The sequence below is a fragment of the Nasonia vitripennis genome, chromosome 2, assembly GCF_009193385.2.
Source record: "Nasonia vitripennis strain AsymCx chromosome 2, Nvit_psr_1.1, whole genome shotgun sequence".
NCBI lineage: Eukaryota > Metazoa > Arthropoda > Insecta > Hymenoptera > Pteromalidae > Nasonia > Nasonia vitripennis.
The window spans coordinates 19,780,425-19,798,560 of record NC_045758.1 but is presented as its reverse complement, the minus strand read 5'-3'; the positions used below and the strand labels follow the sequence as shown (position 1 = coordinate 19,798,560).

Below are 18,136 nucleotides of genomic sequence, written 5' to 3'. Positions count from 1 at the left end.
AATATTATCAGCATTATATATTAAATTCGTACATAATGCTTGCATAGAGTACTATAGAATTTTAGTATGCAATTTTAAAGAATATAAACAAATAATATCGTTCAATTACTATTTACTATATATTGGTATGTATACATACATCTGCATACACTGATGTGTGATAACTCATTTTTTTTTTACGCATCGCGTGTACACTGCGCGTGAATTGATCCACGGTATTGCTACCAAATTTGACCGTCACAAAAAACCCACATGGCCATAGTCAACAAAGGAGGAGTTTTCATGTAGCTGTCATAGCGACAGTCATGGCGATAGTAATAATACCGTGGATCAATTCACGCGCGTCGCACAGTGTACATCCATACATACCACGTGATACACGGACACGAGCTGCTTAGCTGCCACTTGCCATGATGCGTGATTTATCATTTAGGTATTATATATAGGTATCGTTGGTGGTGAGGTTCCAGAGTCCATGATTTTTATATGTCATATGGCTCACAAAACGTGAGGAATAGCAGCAACAATCAAGTTCTGATGAAGATTAATTTATTAAAAATACAAAATGTTGCTGGTTTCCCTTGCATCTCGAAGGGTTTCAAGTGTTGACAATATTTTTAATGGCACAAATAAGATCAAAATATCTCCTAACCTATACTTTAAAATACGATACAAATCAGGTAATTTAATTTAATTTATGAAGTCAAATTATGCATATCTATTCACTTTTTATTTTTCTATTTGTTTAGATGACGTGGTTGTTACAATTAATGACATTTCTAAGAAAATAAAATCTCCAAAGAATCCAGAATATGTGCCAAGAAAATATTGTAAGTAGCCAATACTTATTTATGATTAGTTTTGCTTTGAATGTTGCATAATTTATGTCTGTTGATACATTTATATAATTAAATATTGCTTTTAATAGTATTAAAAAATCCTAATCAAGAAACATTAAGACACTTGAGATGGATGCTGCAGAAAGATATTCTTGGTCAAGATATGTTTTTGATGGGGGCTCCTGGGTTAAGAAGACGAAATTTGGCAATGGCATTTTTGGAATTAACAGAACGTGAAGTAGAAGTCATTGCATTATCTCGTGATACAACAGAAGCAGATTTAAAACAACGCAAAGAAATCCAGAGTGGAACTGCCCATTATCACGATCAAAGTGCTTTAAGAGCTGCAACCAATGGTAGAATATTAATCTTGGAAGGAATTGAAAAAGCCGAAAGAAATGTACTTCCAATTTTAAATAATTTACTTGAAAATCGAGAGATGCATCTTGAAGATGGTAGATTTTTAATTCCTGCTTCACGATATGACAAGCTTCTAAAGGTCTTTATTATTTGAATAAGAACTTATTGCTTATTATTTTTTAATTTAAGTGTGTCAATTCCCAATTATATATGTTTAGGAACATAGTCAAGAAGAATTAGATACTTGGAGATTAGTGCGAGTGAGTGAAGATTTTAGAGTTATTGCGCTTGGGTTACCAGCACCACGTTATCCTGGACATCCTTTGGATCCTCCATTACGATCAAGATTTCAAGCTCGACATATTTCACCACCTAATTATGAGGTGAGCCAAAGTTGATAATTAATTATTAATGTGAATAATATTTGTATAGACATCTACAAGCACTTTTTTTTTTACGTGGCATTTGGAACTCGCAAGTTCATCGCCTCATCTACGCAAGTCTTCCACGCTGCCCTATCTTGTGTCAACCCCATCCAAGATGCACTCCTCCGATCGACACCCACCCGTCCTATTTCTACTAGATCCGCTTTTACGTTGTCCTCCCATCTACGTCTAGGTCTACCTAGAGGTCGCGTTACCATCGGCCTGCCCTTCATGACACGCGCGCTGCCGTACGGTCGTCTCCCATTCTCGCTACGTGCCCTGCCCATCCCAATCTGCGCGATTTTATTATTCTGTTAATATTTGGTGACGCGTACAAATTGTGTAACTCATCATTGTGTAGTATCCTCCATTCCCCGGTTTCCTCATCTTTCTTCGGCCCGTATATTTTTCGCAAGACTTTATTTTCAAATACCCTAAAACGGTTGTCCGCCTGCTTAGTGAGAGCCCACGTTTCGCACCCGTACAGAACCACCGGCAGTATTATTGTCCTGTATATTCTTATTTTAACGTTTTTAGACAACAGCCTCGACTTAAGTAAATTACTCACGGCGTAGAAGCAAGCATTACCCGAATGGAGTCTCTTATTTATTTCGACATTAATCTCGTTTCTATCATTTATGGGTCGTACGCAGATACCTGAATTCGCTAACCTTTTCAAAAGTAAAATTCCCAACTCTGAGATCTTCCTCCCCTCTGCAGATGCCTAGCTTATCCACAATCATGTACTTTGTTTTTGATTCACTCACTTCTAACCCTGTATACTCCACCGCTTTTATGAGGATTTCCGCGTTTCTTGCTACCGTTTCCCTACAATCCCCCAGTATATCCAAATCATCTGCGTAGCCTAGTATCTGCGTAGCCTAGTATCTGCGTTGTTCCATTAAGCGTTGCGCCCAGCTGGCTAACCTGCATTTTTCTAATGACATACTCTAACATTAAGTTGAACAGCACCGTAGAGAGCCCATCCCCTTGTTTTAAACCATCGCGTATCGTGAAGGGTTCTGATACATTACCGCCTACTCGGACCTTTCCCGTGCTTCGTTCAGACATATTTGAATTAATCTCACGAGTTTTAAAATCTATAAATAGTTGGTGTATGGTTTCACAAAATTCCCACTTTTTCTCTAACAACTGTCTTATGGTAAACATTTGATCGCTCGTCGATCTGTTGCGCCGGAATCCGCACTGATAATCTCCTACTATATCTTCCGCGAATGGAGTGAGTCTAGCTTGTATTACGTTTGACAGAACTTTGTAGCACGTTGCTAAAAGTGAGAACCCCTATAGTTATTGCAGTCTGTCTTATTCCCCTTTTTAAAAATCGGTATAATGATAGATTCCTTCCAATTTTCGGGTATTGTTTCATTTTTCCAGGGTTCCTCCACGTAGAGTTCAGCAGTGTGAATTTCGTCCCCTAATTCTTCGCTATTTTCGTGCACGTTTAATAATTTATCGAAATAATTTTTCCACAGCGACAGTAATTCATTGTTATTTGTTACGAGGTCCCCGTTTTCGTCCTTCATCAATTGCGCTCTACTCCTAAAACCCTTTCTGATGGCGTTAATCCCTCTGTACATTTCGCGGGGGTTATTTTCCTTACTGTCAGTTTCTATTCTCCTAAATAAGATTCTTTTGATACTCCCGCTTCTTATTTCTGTAGATCGCGCTCGTCTGTTTCCTTACGTTAGAATACTCTTCTCCGGTCCTATCGCTTCTATTTTGTAAGCTATCTAATTTAGCCTTTTTGCGCCTTTCAAACCAGAGTTCGCACTCTTCGTCAAACCATGGTTTGCTCTTTGGCTTTTTCTTTTTACCCAGTACTTTCTTCGCGGCCTCTTTTACTGTTTTTTCGATGTCCCCCCATAAGATATTCGGTTCGTCATTCCCCTCCGGCGATGTGTTTGCTTCTTCAAGTGCCTGAAACCTGTTATTAATTTCTATCTGGTACCTAATTCGCTCTGTTCTATCTCGTAGCTTCTCAATATCGAAGCTTTCTACCTTGTTTGCTCGCTTACCATTTTGATTCGCTACTAGTCTAGCTCTTAATTTGGCTACTACTAGTTAGTGGTCCGAGTCGCTATCTGCCCCTCTGTAAGCCCTTATGTCGAGAACGTTAGTATGACGTCTTTTTTCAATGAGGAAATTATCAATTTGGTTCTGTGTGGCCCCGTCCGGCGATGTCCACGTTGCCTTGTGTATGTCCTTGTGCTTAAAACATGTAGTTTTGATTATAAGATCTTTTGCCGCCGCGAAATTTATGACCCTAATACCGTTATCATTGCTGGCTTCGTGCAGGCTTTCCTTCCCTATAGTAGGCCTAAACATTTCCTCCCTACCTATTTTAGCATTGAAATCGCCTAATACTATTCTTGTGTCGTAAGACGCGAACTGGTCGATTACCTGCTCTAAAGTTTCGTAATAGAGATCCTTAGCTTCTTCTTCTTTGTCCTCCGTAGGACAGTGTACATTAATAAATACATATCTATACCATTCACCTTCGATAATGATGTACGAGAGCCTATTATTGACGGATTTGAAACTTTTAACCGAATGTATGATGCTTTTGCTTACGAGAAATCCGGTGCCTAGAGATCCCCCACTCCCGGACCCATACAGGTACGTGAAGTTACCCGATGCTAGTACTCCGCCATCTGGCCACCGCGACAACGCCCAAGACCTGCTTAGGGTAGCGGCATTGTAACAGCATCTACAAGCACTACCAAAGTTTTTTAAATTAAAACGGCAGTATCTTACTAATATAATGTATATTATTTTTCAAATTTATGATAAAATGTGCGCCAAGTATTTTTCAAAAATGAATGTAATTAGAAAGTAATGTTTGATTTTTACTATTTTGAAAACATCTAGAATGTTCGAAAGAAAATATCTAATTATTCTAGCTGTGAGGAAAACTATTTACAAGCATCATTTATTGAATTTTTAAAATTAAAATTGGATGTAGGTATTTACAACAACAAATTTTAATAATCATACACTTTATTAAAAATGTATACATTAATTATTGTGCAATGGTTTGGAATATGGGAAATAAATACCCTTTCTTCTTAGGTAATTTGCAGGAAAAACGAATAGGAATATTAAGGGGGTCTCCAAGTCAATAAACAATTCAAATTTCGCGCCACAAATTTAAATAGCAGAAGAAAAAACAATTCAAGTAAATGAATTGTTTTTTCATCTGCTATTTTGGGGCGCGAAATTTGAATTTTTAATTGACTTGGTGACCCCCTTAAGACACAAAATTATCATTGATTACTTTAGTTTTTTTTTTCAATAAGAGCTTATCTCTCTTATTTCTCATATATAATATATTACCAATGTTATTCTTGTCTTGTGTCATAACCCTTTTGCTTACAAAGGTTCTTATAAATATGCAATAATATATATAATAAATCTTATAATATGCAATAAGGAGCGAAAGTGGCAAATTTTTCTCGTGACTGGGTTTTCTGCAAAAATCTGTACTAAAACATTTTTTCGGTATGTGTGTGTGTGTGTGTGTGATCATGTAAATATGTGTGTGTGCATGTACGTAAACGCGGAAATCAGTACATGCGTGTCAAAAAGTATGGTGTGCACCAAGGGCTAAGCAGGCTTTGTGACCTTGTACATACTCGTCTGTGGCTCGTACTGGAATCTCCACACTCAGTCTAAAAAAGCCTGCTTCACGCTCCTGATACACAATATACTATTGTTGCCCGCATATTCGGTCTTTATTGCCCGCCGATCAGAAAAGAGTCTCTGTAGGCACAATTAATATGTACAAAAAAACACGAAAATCGTTTGCGTGTTACATAATAGTATACACATTCCATTTTAGACTGCAAGGCCACATATTTTGATCCTGAAAAGAGGGGTCGAAACAACTTCGCATTCTGTTGGATAGAGGAATACGTATAAGTTTAATTTTTTGAAAAATTTTGGAAAAAGTTTATTTTTGGCCCGCTAAATTTTACTTTGGTCCGGGTAATTTTACTTTCGCTCCGTAAAACTAGTTTTCGGGAAAAATATGCCACTCTTACTCGGGCAAAAGGTGGGTGGGTTTTTCGGTCGGGTATAAATATTTTGAAAAGTTTGAAATTTTTTGCTTTATAGTCATGAAAAACTTGGAAATTCAGAAAAAGAGCTAAGTAGGCCTTTTGAGTAAAAAAATAATAAAAAAAAAAAACTAAAAGTGGCTCGTCGTGAGTGAAATGAAATATATGCAACATTCAACGGTAGATTAAACTCCTTGGAGGTGACTGTACTGTCCTTATGAGAATATTTCTCCCTCGATCATTACTACAAAAATAAAAGCACCCTCGGGAATAATATTCTTGTTCGGGCAGTAAACTCACCCGCGGAAAATCTCGCATCTCTCGTTGCATATAATATACTATTATAGCACTGCGTGACCTAAGTCCGCGTTTAAGTCACGCCTATCCGTGACCTAAACAGTCCTTTATTGCACCGTGCTTTATCGTCCGAGCGGTGCAGTACAGAACTATTTATGTCACGGATAGTTGTGACATAGCGGACTTAGGGCAGGCAGATGCTATAAAATAGTATACGATACTTGTGACTCAAATCGACCCATATTATTACACGGCGTCTAATATAATGGGCCGTTTAAGTCACATGTATCATAATATACTATTCGTCATTTTTTTTTCAACACTATGCGCGTAAGGTGCGTATTGTATGCTCGATGTAGCGAAAAAAAGTAGGCCAATTTATACACGTACCAGGGATGGACCAGCCTTCTCTTTTATTCCTCAGGCGCATAATCTACAATCTATTCTTTATGTATCCTACCTTCTTCTAAATAGGAATAAATAGGAATTTTTTGAAAATATCTCATTCTCTTGTATCGTTTCTAAAAAAATATCCGTCTGAAAATTTAGCATCTGGATAAAATGGCTGTGAGGTACGCGTACAGCATAGAATAATCATGCAGAAAATGAGAGTCAATTCCTGCCGAGAAATGCTCGCGCTAATGCTACTCGCTGCGTTAATCGTCCGCAAGCTCGCAGCAACGCGCGCGCTCGCGGTCGAACTTTTGCCCGCGATTTATGTGCTGCGAGTCCTGCTGTCGCGGAAGAGCCGCGCGCGCGCGCGCACCTTTCGGGCTCGCCCGGCGGTCACAAACGTCGCGGAGTCTCGCGTGTCTGTCTCCGGCGCGCGCGCGCGCTCGGCCGCGCCAGTCGTCGACTCCTTGCCTACTCGAACAGTCGATACGTTTGTTTTCCTCGATTCTTCTTCCGCCCCTTGTCGCGCCCGCGCTTTGTCCGCCGTATCGGTCCGCTCTTCCTCGCGTGGGCGTAAAAACGCCGAAAAATGTCGAGTCGCCGCTCGGATTTTTCCGTAGCGGTCCAAGTCAGCCGGTCGATGCCCAGATTCGAAAGCAGAAAAATGCCGGCTATCTGGCCGTCGTCCGAGCGGCCGATCTCCGTGCGGATGGTCTGGGTCGACGGAGTCCGCCACGCGATCCTCTCGCAAGACGACCCGCTGCTCAAAGCCAAGGCGGCGCGCCGGCGGCCCCAGACCAGCTCGTCGGCGAAGGAGCGCAAGTTCTCGAGGCAGGAGCCGAGCGAGGCCGGCTTCGACGGCTGCTTCGTCAAGCTGCGCCTCGTCGTCGACAAGGCCGACTCGGACGGCCTCGAGCGAGCCTGCGCCAGCCGGACCCGGCTCCAGCGCTGGCAGTCGGCGCCGATCTGCGCGAGGCTCGCTCGCAGCAGCAGCCTGGACGAGGCCGAGGCCGCGAGACGCCCCCGCGAGGACGAAGCCGCCGCCGGCAGGGATGACGGGGACGAGGCGAGCAAGCGCGTCGAGATGCCCCAGCTGAACACGCTCTCGGAGAGGGTGCTCCAGTGGCTCGACCTCTCCGGCAAGGTGCGCCAGTTCGACGAGCCGGCCGAGGATGAGAAGCAGCCCGCCCCGAGGCGCAAGTACTCCAGCTTCAAAGACGAGGGCACCTCCGTGCGCATCGTCGTGCCCACGCAGTACCTCATGCTGCAGGACAAGGCCGCTTTGGAGCTCTGCGAGAGGAAGGCCCCCAAGAGCCAAGCGGGCCTCGCCAAGGAGGCGGAGAAGCTCGCCGAGCCCGCCCGCAAGAGCGCCGACGACCACGAGGACGACGAGGGCGGAAAATCGCCAAAGTCGCTCTGGACGCCACCCGGCAAGCCGCAGCTTCACATCTTCATGCCGAGCCTCAAGCCCACCGAGATACACTGGATGTCTTCGCAGGAGTCCCTCTTTTGCGACTGATCTGCCTTCTCCCCAGCGACGTTTCCTGCATTCTAATCATACACGTCGCAACTTGACATTGATCTCGTGATCTCGTTCATGAGTTCAGGAGTTGTAGATAAACATCCAGTGAAATAAAATCCAGACTACGATAGCTTTTCCCCTCTTGTCGTGTTATTCGTCCACGAAACACGCACGAAGTTTAATTCATAAATTCACGAACGCATATCGATTATTATGACAAGCAGCACACGCAGTTTTATGGAAATTCTAATTGATGGCGTTACTTTGCCACGACGGTGGAAATAAGCTGATGGTACCGGTGAGTGACGTCGCCATGCCATATCTCACGCACACCCCGTTGTCACGTTATTTCCTTTCCAGGACGCAGACCATGACGCGGGAACGCTTTTCCGTGCGCGACAAAAACTTTTGCCCTCTATAATTAGAGTAATATTTCTATCAATAATCCTTCCCGGCCTTTTTGTGCATCCACGCGTTTGCCTCTCATTCCTGCAGCAGAGCGATTTATTTATATGCATTAAAAAGAATGCCAGTTCGGTAACAATAATTTGCGGCAAAGCCCCGTGCCCGAGAAAGAAATAACGCTTTATACGTGGTTCACATGCCAAAGCTATCTGCGCGGGAAATCATGCAGCCGACACGTTAGCAGCAATTTCCGCAGAAAATAGTGGTCTCGTGACGGCGCTCGAGCGGTAATCAGATGGGAATAACGTGAAAGAATCCACTGTCAATTCTTAGAACGTGTATAGCCGACTCTAATAGGCGCTGCACTGACGTTCGCCCGCACATGCGATCATTTCATTCCAGAATTTATTTTCGTCTGCATTTTATGTCTTCCAAAGCTATTTCAACTTTCGAATTGCGCGTACTCAACTCGCTGTGTTCTCTTGATAGCTTGATGTATCCTTATCCGACATCTATTGATGAGATTCAGGGGGCAGGCATCGTTACGCGTATTGCTTGTTTCAGATCTGCAAACTGACTTTTCAAAGCTTCCGTATCCCACTTTCGCGTGCCATCAAATTGTCGAGTGCTTGCGGCGTTTTGCTAGGTAATTGCTTCTCGTTCGTTTCCACAACGGCTTTCGAAATTCGACAAGTAAACAGGGTTGTACATTTTTGTCTAAGAATGGGGCATTCACAGAAGAAACGGCATACTACCTCAACCATGCTCGAGGCTTCATCCATCAAATAGCGTGCGGCTTGTGAATTATTTTCGATTGTTTTAGTACTCGTATGCGAACTTTGCAAATCATGCAGCATTTCAGAGTGACAATGATGGAATATGAGGTATATTCTGCAGCTGCGGAGAGCACCGTAGCGATCAGGCACTCGAGATAAGAACAATTCAATTCAAACTTTCCGATGGGAATCATCCTACATTCTAGAGCCTCTCGTGTCGAACGGTAGTTAGCTCGGCGTTTATTTTGCGGCGCGAATAGCAAATTTAGCTGTTAATCACTTTCGAAAACTATTTCTGGCAAACTCTCGGCTAACTCCTCTTTTTACAGCTCTTACGTGCGTATTACTGCAGCGGTCTTATAATCTTTACTTTGCGCAAATTACTTCTTCTGAAAGTTTATTTCCCATTTGAAGCTAATTAAAACTTCAATCGAAATGCATGCATATTATACGGGTCGGAGCGCATTGGAGTAAAACATTTCTTTAAAGCAGATTCGCTTCTATAGCGGAGAGGGGGCGGCGAACTTGAACGAGGGGCAATACTATAACTTTTCTATAACTTTTGAGTGAAGCGCGCCTACGCTCCGCCGGCAACATATATGTCATATCTCACCAAAACCAACATTTGGACCGTCGGACTTTTCTGTAAGCGACGGTTATGCGTTCAGGGCCAGTGAATCAAAATTCTCGAACATTTTCTGTAACTTTCAAAAGTCAGAAAATTGTGACCACGCCAGTGTGTCTAAAAATTAATATTGCGGGCCTGTGAGATAAAAAAGTGCATGTTAAAAGGATGATTTTGACGCCGGGTCGCTTGCTCCCCAAAACCCAGGTTTGTACATCAGGTACGGGGCGCAATACTGTACATAAGATTAACATAGAAAGATATTGACTCAAAATCCATTTTTTGTAAACATGCCTTTAGTACTTTAATTATAGCTTAAAATGGTTCGAAGATACTAAAAAAAGATCAGAAAAAATGCGGTATGCTGAAAAAAGCTGTCAAATGCCGCATAAGCTGTGGGGATGACTGACCTATAGTAGCTATGATATAAAAGCTTCATCTCCGTCACAGTACTTACAAAAATAAAAAAATAAAGTTTGAAACATAATGTGTACAATTTTTTGATTAATTTTTTCACCCCATTCTGTATTTAAATATTCAATCTGTATAATATTGCCCCGAGACCGTTATAGGATTGCCCAACCCCTGGGGCAATTTTATAAAAGTTATATGCTTCGTTAAAGTTGTAGACGGATTTTTACAGTAGCCTTGTAGGGAGCTGAACATTTTTGTATAACAACTTTAATCCAAGTACTTAAAACCTAATTGATTGATTTTTTATTTTCTTTTAACGGTTTTAAAATCACCCAATAAAATGTCCTATTGGATCAAGAGGAAATAATCTTAATTTAGGACCCAAAATTAAAATCATTTTGAAGTAAAGGGATTCCATTTGATTCAAATGGATTCCTTTTGATTCAATAGGAATCCTTTTGCTTCAAAAAAATTTTTTTTTAAATTAAGATTATTTCCTCTTGATCCAGGAGGACATTTTTTTGGGTGATATAAAGCGACAAAAAAGGCGTTTAAGTTCGCCCCCCTCTCCCCTAAAGGTTCAGATAAAAATTCAGATAACATTCAAATAATAAAATATATATTTAAATACAAAATAATGAATGAATATAATTTTAAAGGCAATAGTGGTTACGTAAACTTTGATAGATGAATGAAAGGTGTTTTCATGATACGTGCACGAAAAAGGCCACTTTCCATGCATGTAAAATGAATGGAAAAAGCTTTTTCCTCCCAGAAAAAAATTTTTCTAAATTTTTCTGGAAAAAAATTACTCCCTTGGGAGGAAAAGACTAGTAGTTTTTTCCTCACTCTGCAGCATATCCGATGAATTTGTGCGTCTATATAAGTATTTGCAAAATTTTTGAAATTTTACTTTGAAAAGTCCTCGAATTTTCCATTCCTTTCATATGCATGATAAGTGGCCTATTCGCACACTTATCATAAAAAGTACGGTGTGCAACAAGGAAGGACTCCCACTCGTGCTCAAAACATCACCCTCGCTATAAAAAGCCAATTTTCCCCCTAGTTGCACAATATACTATTACTCGTATGTACATCTTCTAAAGAAAGATCAACTAACTAAACTTTACATAAAATAACGCGTGCAATTAAATGCTTATTAAAATATATAGAACGTGGAGATAAAGCATAAATGTTGAAACAAAAATATTCAGTAAAAAGATTGACTTTATTATACTTTAAAAGAAGTTTAAGAGAAGAATTCGCGAAAAAATTCGGGAAATTAGCCATGGAATCAATGATTTTTAATATAATTCAATAAAAAATTCGTCAAAGTAGTTAGGTTCTTCGAAATCACGAAAAAAAGTAGGTTATAATGCATTATTATATTATTCAGTGCGAGACAAAATTTTTAATTTATATTTAGCTTAAAAGTAAACGTAATAGCAATATTATATTCTATACCGATAGATGACTCCTCCAAATATAATCTTTGCACATTTTCAGGAGCAGCTGGCTGCTTTGAAAAGTTTGGCACCCCACGTGGATGGAGCGACCTTGTCCCAGTTATTATCCTGCTGTCATGCCCTCATCACAGAGGAGGCAGTAGCGCTAGGTCTTCCAGATTTTCCCTTAGACAATTTATCATCGGCGGCCGTCATATTGGTATGGAATTTTCAACTTTGTCACAGCTTGTTTGCTCGTTATGAGGAATCTTATTTAATATTGCAAATAACTTTTTATAGGAAAATTTCCCGGATTTGCCACTGTTTCACGTTTTTTACAGGTTTTATCCATATAAGTTGTTTTTAAATCAAGAAGGAAGAAATGCTGTTGAAGACATTCTAAAAACCTTCGGCGTTTTCGACAGCAAAATTGCTAAAGATGATTCTCCCAAAAATGTTTCCTTTCAAAATGTAAATAAAACGGGTGGTTTTTCTGAAATCACCATTAGTTACGATGGCAAAGAATCATCGACGGTGAAGGTATGCATTTTACTAACAACCATGACAAACTCTTATCATTATATTAATATGTACATTTAATTATTATTGTTATATTATTGCAGATCCCTCATGGTTCAGGATTATTGCCTACAGCTTCTGAATCTCCATATATTGAAACGAACTACCAAAACTCTTTGGTTGCACAAATGATTCAATCTCAATCAAATTTAGATTTGTGTCTGATCGGACCAAAAGGCTGTGGAAAGTCAATTACTGTCCAGAGATTAGCTGAATTATTAGAGTACCAAGTGGAGCCAATAATTCTCTATCAGGTATGAGTTTTAACTCTCTCTCTCTCTCTCTCTCTCTCTCTCTCTCTCTCTCTCTCTCTCTCTCTCTCTCTCTATATATATATATATATATATATATATATATATATATATATATATATATATATATATATATATATATATATATATATGTAATATTTTAATGAGTATATACGTGCAAGTTTATCAAACAATTGAATTGAATAGGATATGACGTCGAGAGATCTAATACAATATAGAACAACTCTTCTTAATGGCGATACAATCTGGAAAGATTCGCCTCTAGTCACTGCAGCTCTTGAAGGTAAATTGGCATTGCTAGACGGTATACATAGAATTCATCCAAGCACATTGGCTGTGATTTATAGGTGATTATTATTTTTAAATTACATGCTTTAATTAATTCACAGTACAAAATAATTCGTCTTAAAATTGTATTATTTTCAGATTAGCACATGATCGAGAGTTACAATTACATGACGGAAAGCGACTTTTGCGGGCTGACCGTTACGACGAAATAAAATCCGAGTGCAATAAAACAGACGAAGATATGAAAAAGTCTGGTGTATATAAAATTCATCCTTCATTTAGAATAGTAGCTTTAGCCGAGCCTCCAGTTTTAAATAGTACAACGGGTCAATGGTTGAATTCGGAACTTTTGAATCTCTTCCTTTTCCATGAAATGCGGCCCTTGGAAAAGGCTGAAGAAATACACATTATCAGGGAAAAGGTTTGGCACTGTTTGAAATTGTGTTCGTACATTAAATTTTAAACAATATGAGCAAGTAATAATAGCAGATTTTTTTCTAGTATGGAGAGCCCAAAGATGCCTTATTAAATATTATTGAGCTAGCGCACAGTTTGAGATCGTCTAATGATCCAACGATGCAGTCTCTTGCTAGTTCTTTAAGTACAAGACAACTGTTAAGAATAGCAGCAAGAATGCACAAGTTTGCCAATGACGATGCTTATGACGCTGTACATCGAGCTTGTCTTGCTAGATTTTTACCATCTATTGCCAAGCAAGCGTTAGAAGATTCTTTAAAAAAATTCAACATTAGCCCAAAAAAAGGAGGCCCTGGCTCAGATATTCGCTGCATCGTGGACAAAGATGCAGTTACAATTGGAGCAACGACCGTTCCGCGGTACAAGACTTCAGCTTTGACAAAAGTTCCCGACATTCTATTCTACGACGTACCTCAACATCTAATTTTATTGGAAACTCTTGTACAAGATTTTATTCTGGGTCAGAATCTCCTTCTTGTTGGTAACCAAGGTGTTGGAAAAAATAAAATCGTCGACAGGCTGCTTCAAATACTCAATAGGCCTAGAGAATATATACAGTTACATCGGGATACGACTGTTCAAACTTTGACAGTTCAACCAATGGTGCGAGACGGAGTCGTAGTCTATGAAGATTCTCCTCTTGTTCAAGCAGTAAAGTTAGGTCATGTACTTGTAGTCGATGAGGCTGATAAGGCGCCGACTCATGTTACTTGCATATTGAAGGTACGGTATCTCTTAAATTTCATTCTGTCAATTGGCGTACTTTTGACAAATAACAAAATTAATGCTGGTTTATATTTTGTTTTTTTTTTCTTGTAGACTTTAGTGGAATCAGGAGAAATGATTTTATCAGACGGAAGGCGAATTATACCTGCTTTACAAAATGATAAATACAGTCAAGATGCAATACCAATGCATCCTGATTTTAGAATGATTGTATTGGCGAACAGGCCAGGATTTCCCTTCTTGGGAAACGACTTTTTTGGAGCAATCGGTGACCTATTCAGTACACATTCCGTCGATAATCCAAGCGTTGAAAACGAAATACAGTTGTTGAAACAATATGGGCCAAACGTTGATGAGAAAATAGTTCACAAACTTGTGAAGGCTTTTGGTGAATTAAGAAGTATGGCCGATCAAGGATTAGTTTCTTATCCTTATTCCACCCGTGAAGTAGTAAACATTGTCAAGCATTTACAGGTAAAGTCCATTTTAATATTCATATATACATTATATCCAAAAATGTAAATACAATAAAATAATGTGTTTAGAAATTCCCCAACGAACCACTGGCAATCGTTGTAAAGAATGTTTTTGACTTTGACCGATACTCTCAAGAAGTTTTTGATACTCTTATTGAAGTTCTGCATAAACACGGGATCCCCATTGGTACGAGTTCTAAAAATGTTGCATTAGCAAAAGAGTAAGAATATTTTTTAAGGCAATTGTAATACATATTTTTTTTTTTTAATAAAACCTTTAAGAAATAATAACGGCTTTATTATTTTCCTTTCAGACTTCCTTTGCCAGACTTAAAGCTTTACAGTACTTGGAATATTCGGGGCACATGTCAAACTATACCTATACAAGAACGATTCTTTAAATATAAGCCGGTTGCCAATCCTCCGCAAAAAACTGTTACTCTAGATAAAATTGAAGCAAGATCCGCATGGTTTACAGAATTGGACAGTTATTGGAGCATACCGATGAATGATACTAGTACTGTAGCCGCTTTGTCTGTCAGTCCGGGATTGAAGGCGGATGGAAGCGATGATAAAATCAATGTTCTTGCCTCGAATCCACTATCTTTATTCATTATGTCAATGGATTCTGACAAATTGCAAGAATTGAGCTTGCAAGGATTAATAAGTCCATTACGAGGAAATAGGCCTCTTATGTCTCTTGCTAATGACAAAAAAGGAAATATTTTGGTTCACGAGGAAACAGTAAGTAATGCATTATAGCATCGAGTATAGATTTTACAAAATAAGCTGTAACATGCATTGTATTATTTGCAGTCGAATTCACTTCTTTCAGTAGATCCCGTAAAAGGAATTGCTTACAACCTCCAACTGTCTTCAATGTTTGATTCGGCCAGTGATAAAATCTCGCAAGTTTTGGGAAATCGAAGTTATACTTGGAAATTGAGAAAAGATTTAATAGAATCCCACAATCAAATAGTCATATTCACTCCTAACAACAATAAAATAGAAGTTGTGGACCTTGACAAATCGCGTGCCTTTACAATGACATTGCCATTTGAAATTGATTCTATTCTACTTGCATCTCCAGAACGTTGGCTTATTCAAAGTACTCAACAAGATAAGTTTATTCTTCTGAAAAGTTTGTCAACAAGCCCATGTCCTAATATTTTAAGAAGAATCGATCAAGACGATTCGGGCCCCTATAAGATAGGATCCTTGCTGAATTGTAGCAAAGAAAGCTTGTCAAATGAAATGTTGGGCAAAGTATTAAATCAAAAAATTGAATCTCCAAATAGAATCGTGGCTACAAATAATACGTACGCAAGTATTGTGGTAGGCTTTCCAGAACTCGACAGTTCAAATGAGGTATTTTCATTTCCAAGAAATCAAAGGGTACACAGTTTCAGCACACCAATTATAACACAACAGGGTACTATAATCAGAACAATAGCTTCATCGAACGTTCCGCCTCCAGCCCTTTATGAAGGCAAAGCACATCCAGGCTCGTCGGGATATTTGGAAATCACAGATCCAATTGACAAAAAATTGCGTTATGTTCCGATACCAGCGTAAGTTATTACATTTTAATTATGTAACAGATTGTCAACAATCGTGAAAGAACTTTGTATAAATGTAGTATATGACTTGTTGTTTGATAATAAGCAATGTTATGCTATCATCATAGGCCAATGAAAGTGTCTCCAGTTACTCAATGGTTGTATGATAAAGAACTTCCACTTTATGTATCTGTAACTTCAAACCAAGGTTTGGTTACTATTGATGCTGGCGGTTGCATAAGGGTGTGGGAAACATCTTTGGTTAATTTGGAGAAATCGCTCGGAGCTTGGAAAAAAATGGTAGGTGCAGACGGAGAAAGACTACAAATTACGAAAGAACGTTATTCCGGGCTCGATGTAACCGCGCCAAAACATGGAAAAGTGGATCCTAATAATGATCCTCATGTTGGCGGAAATACTTGGGCTGGTGGTACTGGTGGTACGTTTAGAGAATCGAAAGATCGCATTGATAAGCAATTGAAAATTGATAGATTTGTCGATTTCTCTTTGTTTCTAACTTTTTGCATACTCGTTATGAAAATCGAATGTCGTTGGAATTATTAATTTTGTATTTTAACGGATCGCAGGTAGAGATACCGCTGGATTGGGCGGCAAAGGTGGACCGTACAGATTAGATGCTGGGCATACAGTTCATCAGCTAAGCGACGAAGAGAAAAACGCGGTTCCTGAACATGTCAAGAAAGCAGCTAGAGAAATGGGACTTAAGGTATTCAAACAACGCTTGAACGATATACGAATGAGCGAATACGATCACGAAATGTATAGTCAATTCAGCAATGCAGTGCAAAGAGAGGTTCAGGCATTAAGGGTGATTTTGGGTAGCTTGCAAGCCAAAAGTAATGAACGTCAGTGGTGTAGACATCAAACTTCTGGGGATTTGGATGACACGAAGCTGATAGAAGGTTTAACTGGCGAAAAAACAATCTACAGGCGACGAGCGGAAAAAGAGCCTGACATCGGCGCACCGCAGTTGAAGCCGAAGCGTCTGAAACTCGTTGTAGACGTGTCGGGCAGTATGTACAGATTTAATAGCTATGATGGACGACTCGACAGAGAAATGGAAGCATGTGTCATGGTAATGGAAGCTTTCAGTGGATACGAAAACAAATTCCAGTATGACATTGTTGGTCATTCTGGCGATGATTATCGCATTTCGTTTGTTGATCACACTCAACCGCCAGCAGATAACAAGCGCAGACTGGAAGTTATTAAAGTGAGTGGAACTTGAAATTTCGCGAATTATTCTATTCAGAATTAATTTTTGCAATGCATTTTTTCAGACGATGCACGCTCATTCTCAGTTTTGTATGTCCGGCGATCACACGCTGGAAGCTACGAAGCACGCAATATGTACTCTAGCAAAAGAGGACACGGATGAATCGATTGTCGTGGTACTTTCCGACGCTAATTTAGAACGTTATGGTATCCGACCAGAAGTATTTGCAAAGGTCTTGACGTCCAACGCAGACGTAAATGCGTATGCAATATTTATCGGATCGCTGGGCGATCAGGCAACGAGGTAAAATCTTGAGAATTAATCGTTGAATCGAGCTATCATGATTCACGACGATTGCTTTTGTTTTCAGGTTGACGAAGAAAATGCCCTCTGGCAGGGCTTTCGTATGCATGGATTTGAAAAATATTCCTCGAATTTTAAAACAAATATTTGCAGCTTCGGTGCTCAGTACAACGCGTTAAAATGAAATATAAACGGAATAACACATATACACCAAGATTTGATATATGTAATATATGTATATAGACTGTTGATATTTTAATAAATATTTTTATATGAAATTGAAATCCCTTCATCGTTAGAGAAGCATTACAGGATATTGGATCGATTTCGGAGTGTTTTTTTAAACTAAAAATTCTATTGAAATCGCGGCGGCGATGAATATTTTAAGATCCGAGCGTAGATGAAAACGCCGAGTGGAAAATGACGGGTACGGCCAGACGACGGGCGTCTGCTTATTTTCGCTCTACACATCGACGCGTCGGAAAACACATCGAGTTTAGCATCCCGCTTACATTCGTTAGCGCGCAAAAAGTTGTTGCGCTGGGTCGAAGCGGCTCGTTAAATCAGATTACAGTTGGCATCGTTGGCTTCCCTCTGCAATCGAATTATTAAATTGCCAATACTGCACTGTGATTGCTTTCC

General features: G+C 39.6%; 1 protein-coding gene across 2 annotated transcripts; it reads left to right on the top strand.

Annotated features, from left to right (window-relative positions):
• Nucleotides 1–355: 355 nt before the first annotated feature.
• LOC100120466 (von Willebrand factor A domain-containing protein 8) lies at nucleotides 356–17,778 on the top strand. Of its 2 annotated transcripts, none has more exons than XR_004344580.1 (18): nucleotides 356–680; nucleotides 750–830; nucleotides 929–1,338; nucleotides 1,418–1,582; nucleotides 11,639–11,797; nucleotides 11,878–12,117; nucleotides 12,201–12,410; nucleotides 12,615–12,775; nucleotides 12,855–13,137; nucleotides 13,218–13,916; nucleotides 14,013–14,393; nucleotides 14,465–14,616; nucleotides 14,710–15,139; nucleotides 15,212–15,966; nucleotides 16,083–16,254; nucleotides 16,542–17,188; nucleotides 17,256–17,494; nucleotides 17,562–17,772. XR_004344580.1 is itself a non-coding variant. In XM_031922695.2 (18 exons), the coding sequence occupies exons 1-18, from the start codon at nucleotides 566–568 to the stop codon at nucleotides 17,671–17,673; spliced, it is 5,550 nt and encodes a 1,849-aa protein (XP_031778555.1). In that variant the 5' UTR covers nucleotides 356–565; the 3' UTR covers nucleotides 17,674–17,778. The 2 variants fall into 2 exon arrangements, 1 of the variants encoding a protein (XP_031778555.1); XM_031922695.2 differs by having other exon boundaries at nucleotides 16,083–16,393; nucleotides 17,562–17,778.
• The last annotated feature ends 358 nt before the right edge of the window (nucleotides 17,779–18,136 follow it).